The sequence below is a fragment of the Bos javanicus genome, chromosome 7, assembly GCF_032452875.1.
Source record: "Bos javanicus breed banteng chromosome 7, ARS-OSU_banteng_1.0, whole genome shotgun sequence".
NCBI lineage: Eukaryota > Metazoa > Chordata > Mammalia > Artiodactyla > Bovidae > Bos > Bos javanicus.
In genome coordinates this window covers 22465912-22482287 of record NC_083874.1, presented here as the reverse complement: position 1 = coordinate 22482287, position 16376 = coordinate 22465912, and the positions used below count along the sequence as shown (strand labels likewise).

General features: G+C 36.6%; 2 protein-coding genes across 7 annotated transcripts in view; both read right to left on the bottom strand.

Moving 5' to 3' along the window:
* RAPGEF6 (Rap guanine nucleotide exchange factor 6) overlaps positions 1-8095 on the bottom strand; it is a 233180-nt gene extending 225085 nt beyond the window's left edge. For all 5 annotated transcript variants that reach the window (XM_061422863.1, XM_061422864.1, XM_061422865.1 and 2 more), the window contains exon 1: positions 2476-8095. In XM_061422863.1, coding sequence (XP_061278847.1) covers positions 2476-2544 — 69 coding nt within the window. In that variant the 5' untranslated portion in view covers positions 2545-8095. The remainder of the gene's footprint in view (positions 1-2475) is intronic.
* A 93-nt stretch (positions 8096-8188) lies between these two features.
* The window catches only part of FNIP1 (folliculin interacting protein 1), a 120496-nt gene continuing 112308 nt past the window's right edge, over positions 8189-16376 (bottom strand). For both annotated transcript variants that reach the window (XM_061422872.1, XM_061422873.1), the window contains 2 exons: positions 12834-12949; positions 8189-10926 (listed from right to left, as the gene is read on the bottom strand). In XM_061422872.1, the coding sequence (XP_061278856.1) occupies positions 10848-10926; positions 12834-12949 (195 nt within the window). In that variant the 3' untranslated portion in view covers positions 8189-10847. The remainder of the gene's footprint in view (positions 10927-12833; positions 12950-16376) is intronic.

The window sequence follows — 16376 nt, the reverse complement described above, 5'->3', positions numbered from 1 at the left end:
GAAAGCTATGTCCCAATATATCCCTACGGCTAATTCTATCACATGAATCAAAGCTTTAATAAAAATTCATCTCAATCAAGACACCAACTACCTTAAACTGCACACAGTCCTTGTCCATTTCTTCCAATTCCTTTATCCTGATCTTTTTAAAATTTGCAATTATCAGCTAACATATTATGTAGCATACTTGTTTCCTATATTTATCTGTCCATCTCCCTCCCTCTTCAGTTAGAATATTAATAAAAACTCCAGCAGGGTAGGCCTGTTTAGTTCACTGATACACCCTAGTGCACAAAATAATGCCTTGAACTGGTAAGCTTTCAATAATTGCTGAATATATTTATTACAGATGCTTAACAGTCCACTAAAAAGAATAAGGAACTTCTGAAAGCAGAAATGACCCTGTGAGAATTTCATCAAATTATTTATCACAAATACATCATCACTAGAATTCAATTTATCACTTCTTTATTGATACTTCTGTGCACCCCCACCCCAAACAAATTCTACACTCAATTAAAAGCACTGCCAAAGATGGGACTTCCCTTAGGACTCTACACTTTTCCTGCTAAGGGCCAGGGTTCAATCCCTGGTCAGGGAACTAAGATCCCACAAGTCACATGGTGTGGCCATAAATAAATAAAAATAGTTCAAAAAGCACTGCCAATGAATCAAGCAGTTAACATGTTATATGCTGCTAGATGTCAGAGCTCCAGTCTGTGTACTGTGGGCAGCTGTTTCAGCATTCATTCCCTTAAACAATGCTGCTGTTTCAGTAAAACAAGATGAAGTACTTAACACAGCAAACACTAGCCAACATAACTTTGTGAACAGTTCAGAAAATTTCCTAAGGCTCAAAAATAAGCAAACTAGGTAATTTTGTTAATAAAGAGAATTAGGATTTTCCCATTAACATGCTCTCTTATCATTGTGGAATTATGTTAGAAATCAATATCAAAATGTATGTGAAAAATAACCCACTTATTTTCAAGTGCAATGTGACAGTTACCAAAAGAGATCTGACTGAGCCACTGAAAGCCTCAAAAAAGTTAGAAGACTGAAAAAGCACAGAGGGTGAATGAGAAGACAGAAGAAAGTTTTACTATCAAAGATACTTAAGAAACTTCATGCATTTGAAAATTAAATGTCCACTTTTAAATGACAGGTTAACAAGGAAAATCAGAAAATATTTTTAACAGAATAAAAAGGAAAAGAAAATTTACCAGAATTTGTTGCATGCAGCTGAAGCTGCTTGATACTTTCTAATGATATAGAAACTATGGTAGGTTCACCTGTTCAAAATGAACGCTTTCAATTAACTCACAATGACCTCAAGAACTATCAGGGAAACTAAGACACCTAGAATTACAAATTCAAGTCTTAAAAAGAGGGCTGTGGAAAGCGGTAGAATTTGCTTTGTTTCTATGCAAAGATCAGGATCTCCAACAACAAAGTCTGATCCATCAGCTAAAATTACAGTTTGACTGTCATGTCACAAAAGGTCAGTCCAAATTACTGAGATCTACTATGCAAAACATATAAACCTGAAAAACACAAAACTGAATTCAGAAGAACTAACCCAAAGCACTTTCTTTCATTTATTTCAATTACACACAAGACAATCCAACAATACATTCACAACATTGTTTTTGCTTTTTGGTTTAAGAAACATAGCACTTATTATGGAAATTTCTCCAAACCAAGGAAAACCTCACCTCGCCCCCTAAGCACTCTACACCGACCGGCAAGGTTAACAGGTTTTAGTTATTTGCCTGAAAACTAGCCTGCAGGTCAAATGAAAACTATTTAAGCTGATGCCATTACTGCTAACTCAATAAAGCAGGTTTTGGATCCAAGCACAAAATACTGTAGAATTTGTCAATGACACAGTCTGAAAAATTACCTCCTGAACTGATCTTTAAATACGCAGAATTCTCCACTAGAATTCATCACCTGAACTGGACGCAAAGTTTTAAACTGATGTTGAAAACTTGATCGTTCAGGCAACTGAACAGTATTTAAAGTGCCTATACGGTAACTTTAAGAGAAATTATTAAACTTTAAGTAACAGAGATTTGGGGTTTTCTCTTTGTTATTTTAATGACACGGCAGATACATTTCACTTACAACTTCCACCTCCTTTTCATAGTCTACCTAGTTACGGGACAATCTCACTCCGAGAACCGGCATTTTGCCCTGAAAAAATACGATTTAGTAATGGTGCTTTCTTATCGAAAACACTGGGAAGTCACCGGCCAAGTACCGGGTGTGCGGGGAAAGCAGCTTTTCGAGAAGGAAAGACGGCCGTCACCCGCCCGCGAGAAGGGCCCGGTTTAGGACCGGGAACGCAGAGAACAGATAGCCTGGCAAGCAGGTGCGAGGCTCTGGCAAGGGGACAGTCGCCGCAACTTTCAGACCGACAGAGGGAAGCTGTCCGTTGGACAGAGGGAGGCTCGACGGGTCAGCTGGCCTTACCTCGGGCGTCCGCTCTGGCGGCTTCTTCTTCAGCGCCTGCCTAGCGCCAGGATCCACAGGTGAGTTCATGGTCGCGGCCCCGGCCCCCGTGCTCCCCAGCCTGCCCTTAGCAGCCCATGCGACAGGCCATTTACCCTAGGTAGGGGGGCTACACCCTCCCCCTCGCAACTCCCCTGAAGAAGGGAACTCCGAACTGCGGCGGGGACCGCGCTTTGGCAAACAAGCCTTCGCAACGCCCGCCCAGGGCCTCAGCCCACGCGCGACTGGCCAGAGGGAAGCCCGCGCGGGGGCGGAGGGAAGGCTAATGCGCGTGCGCAGCACGCGCAAGCGCGCAAACGAACGCCTAAGGGCGTGACTCCGCGGTGACGTAAAAACTGGGGCGGTGCCCCGAAGCCTCTCCCATCACTTCTACGTGAGAGTTGAGGAAACGTCGCGAGACTTCACTTAAACCTGTCTTTGCATCTGCCTCGGAGTTGCGGTTTCAGCCGCTCCAGCTTCCGGTGGCGGGGCCGGAAACGGCTTGTGACCGACTGAGAGAAAATAGCGTATGGAGGATCAAACCGTGGGGCAGGAGTTCTGGGTGGAGAGTTGTTTGTGCCAAAATCCGGAAGTTCAGGGCGTGGCCAGGCTCGGGGCGGAGCTCCAATTCTGCAGCTCCAACACCGCTTCTTTGGATAATGTGCGGAAGTCGAAGCAACCATTCAACAAACGAGGAAGTTACTACCCTCTCTTCCCTCCCTGTCTTCTAATAAACAGAGTCTCTTGTGGAAGGGGCCCGCCGAGAAGAACCTACCCTAAGACGGACGCCCTGACATAAGCGCAGAGAAATAGAAGCTTGGTGGCCTTGAGCAGGAGTTGGCAGTCGCCGAGCCTGCAGCCAGCTCAGAATTAAGCGCTTGTTCGCGAAGTCAGTCTGGACTACGTTCACATAACCAATGCTGAGGCCAGCCCTCCCTCCGCTCAACCCATTCTCAGGGTTGCCTGACTTAAGAATGTGCGCTTTTTACATTTTATACACTAGTCTTTTTCCCAACAGGCCGAATAATGTAAATGAACATTTATTAGCTAGTTCCTTGGTAAGAAAAACATCTAGGGCAGCCAGACATCTGTAGAGGCTGTTTCCACTGGAACGTCACTGACAGAATTCCAGAATCCATCCTTCTAACAATCCTATCTAAGCGCAGATGGGCCGCACTAAGTCACACAATTTTCCTTGGAGTGACATAATCATGTCCTTTCCACTGAATACAATTTAGTATTTTTTTTACAGTACTTTATGGTTCACAAAGTAACTGATTTAAAATTATGACGTTGTTCTCATTAATTTTTTAATGACATGGTAAGAAAATTTTAGACTAACAAAAGGGAAAACAGAGAGCAGGCTGCAACATCACCATTTCAGGGATCCAGTAATGATGGCTGATGGTAAGGGGCTTTGTTTTCCGTTGGTCATTCAGCTTGCCCAAACTTGGAAGTTTACAACATAATATTAGCACATTTCTTTTTTGAGTAGAGGGCAAAAACTTTACCACGGAAGTTATGGCTCAGCCACTCAGAATTTTCAGTTGGTCACAAATAATTGCAATAACCCAGTTTCGTCATTTTTGTGTGTGTATATTCTCTCAAAAATCTTACTAAGGTCACAAAGGTTACCCCATTTTTCAAGCATGTTTCCAAAGCCACACCAGTATTTTGAAAAGAGGGAAAAGGAATTAAAAGTATGACAACCATGAGCTTGGACTTTTAAGGGCAAACATCTATATTTGTGTCTTTAATAGGCCATTTCTAGTTAAATAACTTGGTTATTTATTTCTGAACTTCATTTTTCTTATCTGTAAAATGGGACTAGTAAAAGAACTACTGCTTTGGAATTTTCTGAGGATTACATACATAGACTTCCCTGGTGGCTCAGACGGTAAAATCTGACTACAGTGCAGGAGACCCGGGTTCAGTCCCTGGGTTGGGAAGATCTCCTGTAGAAGGAAATGGCAACCCACTCTTGCCTAGAAAATCCCATGGATGAAGGAACCTGGTAGGCACAGTCCATGGGGTCGCAGAGTCGGACACGACTGAGCGACTATACTTTCTTTCTTTCTACATACATGAGATAATTTATGTGAACAATCTGCACAATCCAAGCACTCTTTTATTATTTATATTACTTTACCTTTAGGAAGTGATTTCTCTAAAACATAAATTCAAATTTGAAGAACTGGATAGGGTTTTTTTCATCCGCTGTTTTTTTTCACCAGAACTATACAGAAACACATTTAAGTATTCATGAAGATGTGGAGCAACAGGAACTCGCACAAACTGCCAGTTAAGCGTATATTGGGAAACCACTTTGAAAAAAGAAGTTATCTAGTAAAGCTGAAATTTAACATACCCTTTGACAGCAAGCCCACTCCTTGATGTTTGTCCTAAAGAACACCCAGAAAAGATGAACAAAAATGGTCATTGTTCATATTAGCCAAAAATAAAATAATCCACTTGTCCATCAACTATAGAATGGGTAAGTTGCTGTATATTCCTTCAGTGGAATACCACCCACATAGCACAAGAATGAATCTCCAACATAATGCTGACAGGAAAAAAAAAAAAAAAGGCAAAATACGGAGTACCACTATACAAAGTTCAAACACAAGCAAATCTGAAGAATAACACTTAGGGATGCGTACAAAGAAGTAAAACTATAGAGAGAAGAGCAAGGAAATGTTCATGAAAGTCAGGTTGGAAGTCACAAAATTAGAAGGCAGAGTATTACGATCAGGATAGGGCACATGGAGATGGGGGGGCAGGGATTCTGGGTTACTGAAAAGGATTTACTTCTTGATCTAAGTGACAGTTACAATACTGTATATTTATTCATCTTATACTTGACAAGGAAAATGAATTAAGTCTACAAAAATACTTATTAATATAGACTTTATTGTGATAAGACAGCAACAGTAAAAACAGTATATTAGTATCTATAGTAACTACACACAGCTAAATTTGAGCATATTTTCAAAGTCTATGTTGTCCTCTACCATCCTGTATTATGCTTTGGTATGCTAAAAAACAAAAAGTGAAGAGACAGAGTGAGAGCTCTAATAACTATTTTCAGAGAAAAGCCAACGTCCAGGACAGGATTCACCAGTATTAACATACACCTGAAAGGAAAAAATAATGGTTCTTAAATTCTAGGTGGTTAAATCTTTAAAGATGGTTAAATATTGCTTCCCTGGTGTCTTAGTAGTAAGGAATGCGCCTGCCAATGCAGGAGATGGAAGGTTCAATCTGTGGATTCAAAAGATCCCCTGGAGAAGGAAATGGCCACCCACTCCAGTAGTCTTGCCTGGAAAAATCCCATGGACAGAGGAGCCTGGCAGGTTACACTCCATGGGGTTGCAAAAGAGTCAGACACAACTTGGCATGGACAGAGGAGCCTGGCAGGCTACAATCGATGGGGTTGCAAAAGAGTCAGACATAACTTTGCTATGAAACAAAAACAAATCTTTAAAAAAAGAAAAAGTAGCTTAACTCTTTACCCAATCTTAACATTTACTGACTTATTCCTGGTACCTAGATCTGTGTCTATCACACAACAGGTGTTCAATCAGTATCTGCTAAATGAATAGAACTATCTAAGGACTAAGTGATTAAGATTTTGCTGTTAGAAAGATAGGAACTTGATTGCTGTCCTATGGAAAAGATATGTCTGGCTAGGCAACTACTCTATTATGTAAAAATGAATGCATACACAATCATATTATCATCTTTGCAGAACAACAGCAGACCAGCAGAAAGAAGTTAAGAGCACTGGTTTTAATAGCACCTCAAATGGTATAAGGAAGTGAGATTTGGGGTTGCTGGGAGACTGAGTCACTACTACTGGGAAAATAAGAGCACTTGCTGGCCTAAATCCAGAAGGTCACTTTCTATCACTAAATAATAATCTTTGAGGGTGGGGTCTAGAAATACTTTCCAAGCACTATCTAGATGTTTCTCATATGAAACCAGGTTTGAAAACTAAATTAACTCAGGTTCTGGCTAGTCAGACCCATCTTAATTCCAACAGTGAAAGATACTGACTTCTGAGTGCTGAACCAAATGTGTGACATAAAAATGGCATCAGAAGTTTCTTGAGGATGTAATAGTATCTCCCTTATATTTACATGACACATCAACAGTGTTATTCCCTTTCAGAAAATTTAGGTAACACTGCTTTTATCAATAATCTTACTTTGAGTGCTGGGGTGAATATAAAGACATGTTTTGGGACTCTCCTTGATACAATGGTTACTTGGAAAGGAAGGCATCTCAAACCTCTTCAACTTAATATCCTCCTTAGAGTAAATACACATGTATCTATGGGAGGTCTAGTCAGATAGTGTTAACCTGGGCAGAGAGCTGTGTGCAACCTGATAAAGGAATCAGTCTAGGCTCACAATTTTATGAAAAGAGGAGTTCCTTTTAAAGGAAAGGTTATAAGAGGACAAAGTCCTGGGGTCTGGGCAAGAAAGGAGCCTCTGACCCAAGCATATGTTTTAAGACCAAAAGTTCTCCTGAAAAAAAAAAAAAATAATGGATAGAAATTTCATCTACTTAAAAATCTGTTTAAAATTTCTTTTAAAACTTCAAAAATCTTTGAAAAAATCTTTTGGGATTGCCAGTATTTTCTTTCTTTAGGGAAGTTTAGAACAAACAGAGTCAAGTCCACAGTCTGAACTATAAAGCAACAGGAAGCACTACACTCTCCAACTTCCCTCTTTTCTATCTGCCTAAATCCTTCTCACTCAGAGTTACAATTCCCCAGCCCCCAGTGCACCTTCAGCTCATGTTTGATTCCACTTGCCATCCCACCCCTACCTCCTACAATGGCAAAGACAAACAAAAGAAATCTCAGATAGCTTTACAACGCATTTGTCACCACATCCTAGTTGGAAGCATTCTGGTCTGAGATAGGACTTTAAGTAGTAATTTGAATTGGGCTTCCCTGGTGGCTCAGAGGTTAAAGCATCTGCCTGCGGAGACCTGGGTTCAATCCCTGGGTCAGGAAGATTCCCCAGGTTTACATGGCTTCTAGATTTTAAATAATTTTCAGTTGCTTTCATAAAAGCAATTGTTTCCAATTCATTGTTTCCAATTCATCAATTCCAAAAGTTGTTTCCAATTCATCATCACGAAGATTAGGTTAAATATAAGAATATATCATATTTTTTGGTTACTATATTTTAACTCAAAAGAATGTATGTTAAATTCTGCCCACAATAAAACAGGTAGGGGCTGTACAGGAAAGGCTGGACAGATTACCTAGCAACCATGCTGTGTGTGCACAAAGCCACTTCAGTCATGTCCGACTCTTTGCAACCCCACCAGGCTCCTCTGTCCATGGGGATTCTCCAGGCAAGGATACTGGAGTGGGTTGCCATACCCTCTTCCACCTAGCAACATACCAACATTACTGAGCATTTGGAGTGTGCCGTCAAGCATTGAGATTAATTCTTGATATTCATTATTTCATTTGATTCTTACCACCTCATAAAGCAGATTCAACTAAATGACCAATACAGAAATTTTGGATTGGAGAAGGACAAACTTAGAGGACATTATGAACAAGGTCCCTGCCTATAGGTGTCACACTTGGGAAAAGAATCCAGATGGGCTGGCAACAGAGTCCACAATGTTACATATACCTTATTAAATGTGAAAAAAAGACCAACATCATCCATCAAATTGACATGTGTATTTATTGCACAAATATCCCCTAGAACTGGGAGGTTATTATAATACAGGCGTACATTTGAGAAATGTATACAGAACAAGAAACACGTATTTACATTTTACATCTCCCACCATCTAAATAACTTAGAGAAAGCAAAACAATCTCATAAGACATCTAGCAGAAGTAGGCATTGTGTAAAATCTGTTTGTTTTTTTTTTAAGTGATCATCCCCAGTGTATGCCAACTGCAACAAAATGAAATCTGTGCTACTATGTTTATTGCACTTAACATTTTCAAACTCAAAATTAAGACACATTAATAGAAACCAGGAATATTTAAAATCAAAACAATTAGTTTATATACAGGAAAAATTAGTTTTAAATCTATAATGTAAAAGATTCCTTTTTCATTTCCTGCTGCAACAAACAGGTTTTTAAAATGTGTACTACATATCTGTCTGTACCATAAGAAGTTGAAAAATTGTTTTGAAAAGGCCAAAATTCTTTTCACATTCATCATAATGACCATACTTCAAAGAAGTAGCAGTTCATTCCTTGGGCTTTGTGTAATGAAAGAATAACTATAACAAACTGAGCAAAAATTACAGGATGGTAAATTGTAGAACTCAGGAATCCTTACAGGATTAATGATTCTATACGAAGCTTAGTTTTAAGAATTACAGTAGCATGAGCCATCCATTTGTTGAAAACCAGATTTCCAAAATGGTAATTTATTACAGATTTCAAATAGACAGGACTGTGAATAGTTTGATGATTAATTTAAAAAATAAGACACAAAAACAAGACATTATCTACCTGCTATGCATCCTGAACTATGATGAGAAAAAATATAAGTGGCCCACATACGATCTTTTCCATATTCTGAATTCAGAAAAAGAGATTGATTCATAAAATTCCAAACAACAGATCAGAGAATTTCTTTAATGAATAGACTAAAAAAAACTATGCCAATGAAAATATATCCACAAACACTCTTTGACAGCAAGTCGCCCATGGGAGACTCAGGCACTAAAGCAGCTGAGAGGATACAGGGGCCAAACTGCCTGCAGGCACACCAACTTCAGGTTTACATTCCATTAAAATAACCATTTCATCTCAGTCTAGCTGGAGATGAGAACAAGGTAAAATGTGACCCAATGCTATAAATTCGAGGTCAGAAACTAAATAAACCACAGAAATTTCCTTAATTACTGAAAATTTAAATAGCAAGAATGGATGCATTATACACAAAAGATACTTAGTAACAGAATAAGCAAGTGGTTTTCAGTTTTAAGCTAATCAGCTGATTATGATGAAAATAGTTCATGAAAGCAGAAACCAGTTTCACTTCTTACATTAAGAGCATCTTAGACCAGATAAGTAAAGGATAAACTATTAATATAATGTAGTATTTCAAGTAAACTGAGGTAGTAGAGCATATTGAAAACTTTATCTACCCATCTTTCTATTTACATTACTTACAAGAGTTTGGTTCCATATTAGCCTTTCTCACAAACAACCCTCCCCAGTATATACAAAAACAGTTACAACTGAAAAGTTGAAATCTTTGAAAAAATATTAGCTATTGGAAAGGGAGGAGCTATTAGAGAAAAGAAAATTTTAAGAATTAATGAGTTTTGTTAGTGTAAATTGAATATTATGAAGCAGTGAACAAATATTCAGTTCCTATGGGTTCAAGAAGGGCTTGATACCGAAAACCAAGGGCCTCGGCTACCTGAGCACTTTTAAAGAAAATAGTATTATTTCTGCCAATGCTTTGGTGCAATTTTTAATCCCAATTTTAATTTATTAAATTAGATGCAAATATGTAAATATTAACATTTATAAGAATTAGCTTATACTTATAAACAAAACAAATAGTATAAAGTAGAATTCTTATTTTGGGAATCTACATTCCTCAACCTTAAAAAAAGATTGGCTTTACTTATAGTTTAGGGTGTGTGAAACAGAAAAATCACCAGAAAATAATATTTCAACACTATATACAATTACTACTAGTTGAAAATATATCTTTAAAAAGGCATGTTTACCAATCTTGTATTTCTACCTCTGGTTTTTTAAAAAATAGATACATATGTACACTTGGGTAGATAACATAACACAAATTTATACACTTTATTCTGAGTTTATTTTAATTAAAAGTTGTTTAAAATATTGAGAAATACTTAGAAATTAGGTATTTTGAATTGAAAAACAAACAAACAAAACCAAATAATCACAACTCTATAGATCTCTGTACCTTAGAAACAAAGAAAACTAGTGAAATGACTATTTCTGGGCCATTTAGTGAGATACCTGTTGCTACTTATGAGCTGTGGCAAGACTGTAGTGATCATAATCAAATTCTTCAATGTTACTCATTTTATAGAAACTTCTAAGTTACAATGTGGCATCTTCAAATGCTTTTCCCCAAAACGCTCTTTTTAGTTTCACTTGGTTAAAAATCTACCACCATCCAAAAGTCCAATTAAAATGAAAAAGTCATCTGGTGACATGATATGCACAGCAATACAGAATACCAAGGTGACTGACTCATTCAGATGAAAGTCTGACAGAGAAAAAAAATTGCCATAAATGCATGTTGTGACTGCTTCCTTGGTTTCTACTTAACTTTTCACTGAAGTTAACTTCCAACAGCCTTTATGTTAAAGTAGTATCTGAGCAACATATGGGGAGTGAGTGCTCGCTACAGCAGCCAAGAGAGGAAGATCACTGGATTCAATCCTGAAATTAAAAAAAAAAATCTCAGTTCAGGTTTTCTATACCCAGTACCTAAGTCCTACAGGCAAAAGACTGCTACCTGTAAGATCACTACACATCTCCAATCAAGGACATTGGCCACCATGGCCAAAATGAAAAGGGGAAGAAAGCTCAAGATAATGAAAATAAGAAATTTTTCCGTAAGTAAAAACCATAACCAAAGATTTTTTTAAAAAGGAAACCTCTGAAATGCAACAGAAACGAAGTCTTAAATGTAGAAAACCATCTCAGTGATCTGCTGATGGGCCATGCATCAGGGCAAGTGATGATGTCTAAGAAATACTATATAATAACAGAATGATAGTATGCAGCCCTATTGTTCTGGATACAAATGTTTCTATAGTAAGATTCACTGGAAAGAAGTAATGGAAGCCTCTTAAAAATACAATCTACCACAAATAATGTACAGGAAAAGAAAACTGGCCAATAAATATCAAAATAAGTTATGCAGACTCACTCATGGTTAGAGAATAAATCTGAATAAAATCAGCTTTCATTTTTCAGCAAGTAGCTTAGCAAAAATTAAAAAGTTTGGTAATAAAAGTAGTAGGAAGAGTGTGCTTCCCACTGTTTGTGGGAATTTATTCTGGTACTTTCTGAATAGAATTTACTACTGCTTGTCAAAATAAATACCAACATCTATCAACAATTTAATACACATGTCCTTTAATTAAAAAATTCTACTTCAAATAATGTATCCTATATACTTTAAAGAATTATACTGATTCCAGCACTGATCTGTAATAGCAAACTACTGAAAATAATCTAAACACCATACAATGGAATGCAATATAGCCTTTAAAAATGATATAGACCAGTATGTGCGGTATGTGCTTAAATGAACAAACATTCAAGATTCATTAAAAGGCAAGTAGCACAATGACAAACAGAGTATAAACTAATTTGCATTTTTAACCCTACACATTTAAAAATTCTATAAGAAACAATTCATTAACTGTGTTTGGATGAAAACAGAAATTGTGGAAAAGATGATACAACTTACTTTTCACTTTATGCCAAAATGCATGTACACTGTATATACATTACCTAAAAAATTAGTTTAAACTTTTAAAAAATAAAAAGCTTCACACACAGAGAATCATTTCCAATCTGGATGCTAAGGAATAACATTAATGAAAGAATTTAATCTGGTTTCAGACATACAGTAGTAACTCAATATTAGCTGTTTCTCCCTTCATAAAAGCTAAAACTAGACAAAAGTTCTAGCTTGTTTTAATTTATTCAACCAGCATTTCAAGAAATAATTCATGTACCTGTGCATGCACACACACACACACGAAAAGTGGCCATAGAACACAGGGAAAGTGACCACAGAACATAATGAAAGGGGCTATACCATGACTCCCGCCAAATTCCTCTTTGTCCTTCAGTTAGCATTTTACATAACTGGCTTCTTCCCAGGAATAATTGCAGAGTATTAAGACATAATATATAAAAAGTGGAGAAGGAGCAATACATATGTAGATAATATACCACCATCCACAGAAGGCCATTACTCCTTCAATCAGTTCATCTGGATGACAGGGCAAATGCTGGGAATGATGAGTTTATAATATATTTAATAAATAAAAATGAATATTCAATTTTTCTAATGCCAAAATTTATATTTTAATTCATTTCTATTAAACTATATTCTCAGTCTAGTGAACTGCCCAGGGACAGTGCCTTTCACATCAGTCCAAGACAAGGTTCTGTTTTTATATTGTAGAGAGCAATCCAGATGATAATACTGTACAGGTTCTAACAACACAACAATTTAAAAAGAAAAAGGCAATTTTGATGAATGTTCCTTGCCTAAATAAAGACAGTGCAATGAAAAAGCAAAGCCAGAGAAGAAATCAGGAACGTACCCTAGAACCACTCCTAGCTCCTTGACATGAACACGCATCTGCCCCCTCAGGTACTCAGACAGCATTTTGCTCTTGAAGTACAGCTCCTGTAACCGATCTTCAAGATGCATTACACACTGCAGTTAGGAGGGAACCAAGAATGAGGTCAGAAAACGCACAACACAAAGTAATGGCAAATTCCAAAACATTATACTTTGACAATTCTACTTAGCCATTCCAACATAATCTAAAATTTGGAGCATATTTTTAAAGCATGCAATTTTAGCTAAAGGAGTGTAAACTCACTAGCTTGTATCAAAGATTTAGATTCTACAGAGCTATTTTTTAAAGTGGTGAATTACATACAATATCAAGTTAACCATTTTACATATGAGTTACCATTTTAACTACTTTATACAACTGAGAGGCATTAAGTACATTCAAAAGGTTATGCAACTTATCACCACCATCCATATCCAGAAGTTTGAAAAATAAGTTTTTATTCCAAATTTGATAACTATAACACTCTTATAAATTAATATACTTCAAATGTATTTACATTAAAAGGCTGCATTCTCCTATGGAAAGCAAAAGAAAAAAATTTCCAGCAGCTCATAGAGAATGCTCTATAGGCCTCACTAGAAGAAATGTTTCTAGGCTGGAATATTAAAAACTAAAACATAAACATTTTGTTTCTTGTCAATTAACTTGCACAAGTCACTAAAGCAAGTGTCTTTTTATGTGAATTGTTGATATATATATATATACATATATATATATGAGGAAAAAGCATGAGGTGTAGGTGCTAAAATACTAAATTCTTGCAGAATATTTCTCTCGTATGAAAACTGGCTGCTGTTAAAACTCCTAATAAAAACACATTTTCTTTTTCTTCAGAAACAAAAACTGAATAGATTTCTTGGCACATATTCTTTTGTGGTGTATTTTTGGTAGTATTAATATAATGCTCATGTAGACTGAAAATGCCTTATGTGAAAAAGAAAATATCTATAAAACATGTTAATAATAGGATTCATACACAAAAACTTACCATATTATCTACTGTTAGACACACAATTCAATGTTATTAAGTATATTCACAATGTTGTACACCATCATCACTATCCATTTCCAGAACCTTTTCATTATCCCAAATGGAAACTCTACACCCAGTATACAAGAACCCTTTATGCCCTCCTTCCCCCAACTCCTAGTAACCTATCTATTCTGTTTCTATGAACATCCATATTCCAGACAACTTATGTAACTGGGACCACACAATATCTGTCCTTTTGTATTTTGCTTATTTCACTTAGCATAACATTCCAACCCTACTGTATCATGTATCAGAATTTTCTTCCTCTTTATAGCTGAAATATTCCATTCTATGTATTACACATCATTTACTGGTGGACATGAGTTGTTTCCAATTTTGTCTATTGCAAGTAATACTGCTGTGAAAAACAGGGAACAACTGTTCAGTCCCTGCTTTCCTTTATTTTGATTATAAATACAGAAGGACCACATGACATTTAATACAATGTTAAACTTTTTGAGGAACTGCCAAACTGTTTCCACACCAGCAACACCATTTTACATTCCCACCAGCAATGCATAACGGTTCTGATTTCTCTGTATTCAATATTTGTTATTTTGGGGGTTTATTTGATTAAAACCATCCTTATGGGTGTGAAATGGTATCTCAATGTGATTTTGATTTTCACTTTCCTAATAACTGATGGATGTTGAATATCTTCTCATGTGTTTATTGGCTATTTGTGTTTTTTCTTTAGAGAAGTGTCTACTCAGGTCCTTTGCCTACTTTTTGAGTTGTTTCTTTGCTGAGTTGTAGGAGTTCTCTATGTATTCTGGATATCAATCTCTTTTCAGATGTATGATTAGTAAATATTTTCTCCTGTCCTGTCAGTTGTCTTTTCCCTCTGTTGATACACAAAAGTTTTAGCTCAGTAAAGTCCCAATTTATCTACTTTTCCTTTACTGTCTGTCCTTTTGATGCCACGTCCAAGGAATCACTGCTAACTCCAGTATCATGAAGATTATACCCTATATTTTCTTTAGAGAGTTTTATGGTTTAATATTTAAATTTAGTTTTGTTTTTTTTTTTAAGTTTAGATTTAAGTTAAAGTCCATTTTTGTTAATGGAATAAAGTAACGGTTCAACTTCATTCTTTTGCATGTGGATATCCAGTTTTCTCTAGGCCAAAATACTGGAGTGGATAGCCTTTCCTTTCTCTAGGGACACGCACAAATCCAGTTTTCTCAGTAGGATTTGCTGCAAAGACTCCTTTCCCCTTTGAATAGTCTTGGCTTCCTTGTCAAAAATTGATTGACCATATATGTTAGGGTTTATTTGGGGGATACTATAATCAATTGGTCTATATGTCTGTCCTTATGATACTACCACACTATTTTGATTACTGTCCCTTTATATAAAGTTTTAAAATTAGGAGGAGTAAGTCCCCCAGCTTCATTCTTAGTGCTATCATGTTAATAATACTAAGTCTTCCAAACAATGTGAAATGACTTTCACTTATTTACGTCTTTAATTTCTATCAGAGATGTTTTGTAGTTTTCAATGTAGAAGTCTTTTGCCTCCTTGGTGAAATATACTCCTAAGTAATTTATTCTTTTAATGCTACTGTAATTGCTTTCTTCATTTCTTCTTCAAGACTGTTCATTCCTAGCATATGTGAATGCAACTATCTTTGCATGCTGAATTTATCTTACATCTTTGCTAAATTCATTTATTAACTCTATCAGGGTTTTTTGGTGGAATCTTAGTTTCCTATGTATAAGATCATATCTGCAAACAAAGATAGTTTTATTTCTTTTTTTCCAATTAGGATACCTTTTGCTTCTTTTCTTGCCTAACTGCTCTGGTTATGACTTTCCAATACTATGTTGAAAAAAAGTGGTGAAGGTGAACAACCACATCTTCTCCCTGTTCCTAAGGGTAAAACTTTTATTAGTCTTTAATTACTGAGTGTAACGCCAGCTCTAGGTCTATCATATATAGCTTTTGTCTTGTTGATCAACAAAGGTCTTTAACTATGCTGTATTACAGTTCTCCTAACCAAAAAAGGAAAGAATCTTCAAATCTTCGAAATGGCATCTTCAGAAAAAGGTTACCAGTGTTATAAAAAAGGATCATCCAGGGACTTCCCTGGTGGTGCAGTGGCTAAGACTCCACACTCCCAGTACAGGGGCCCTGGGTTCAATCCCTGGTCAGGGAACTAAATCCCAAATACTGCAACTAAGACTTGGCACAGCCAAATAAATAAAGAAATATTTAATTTAAAAATTAAAAAAAAAAAAACAAACAAACAATCATCCAAAGTCCTAATATGAAAATGAGGCTACACAATGCACTGGCATTCTGCACAGAGCTTAGGGCTTGTTACATGTCATTACTTCACATAATACTAAACCAGGTACTGCAGAAATCATATAGACTATATAGACAAGTACATGTACATATCCCTTTCTGTCTTAGTTTGAGTTGTAACAACAAAGTACCACAGACTCAATGGCTTAAATAACAGA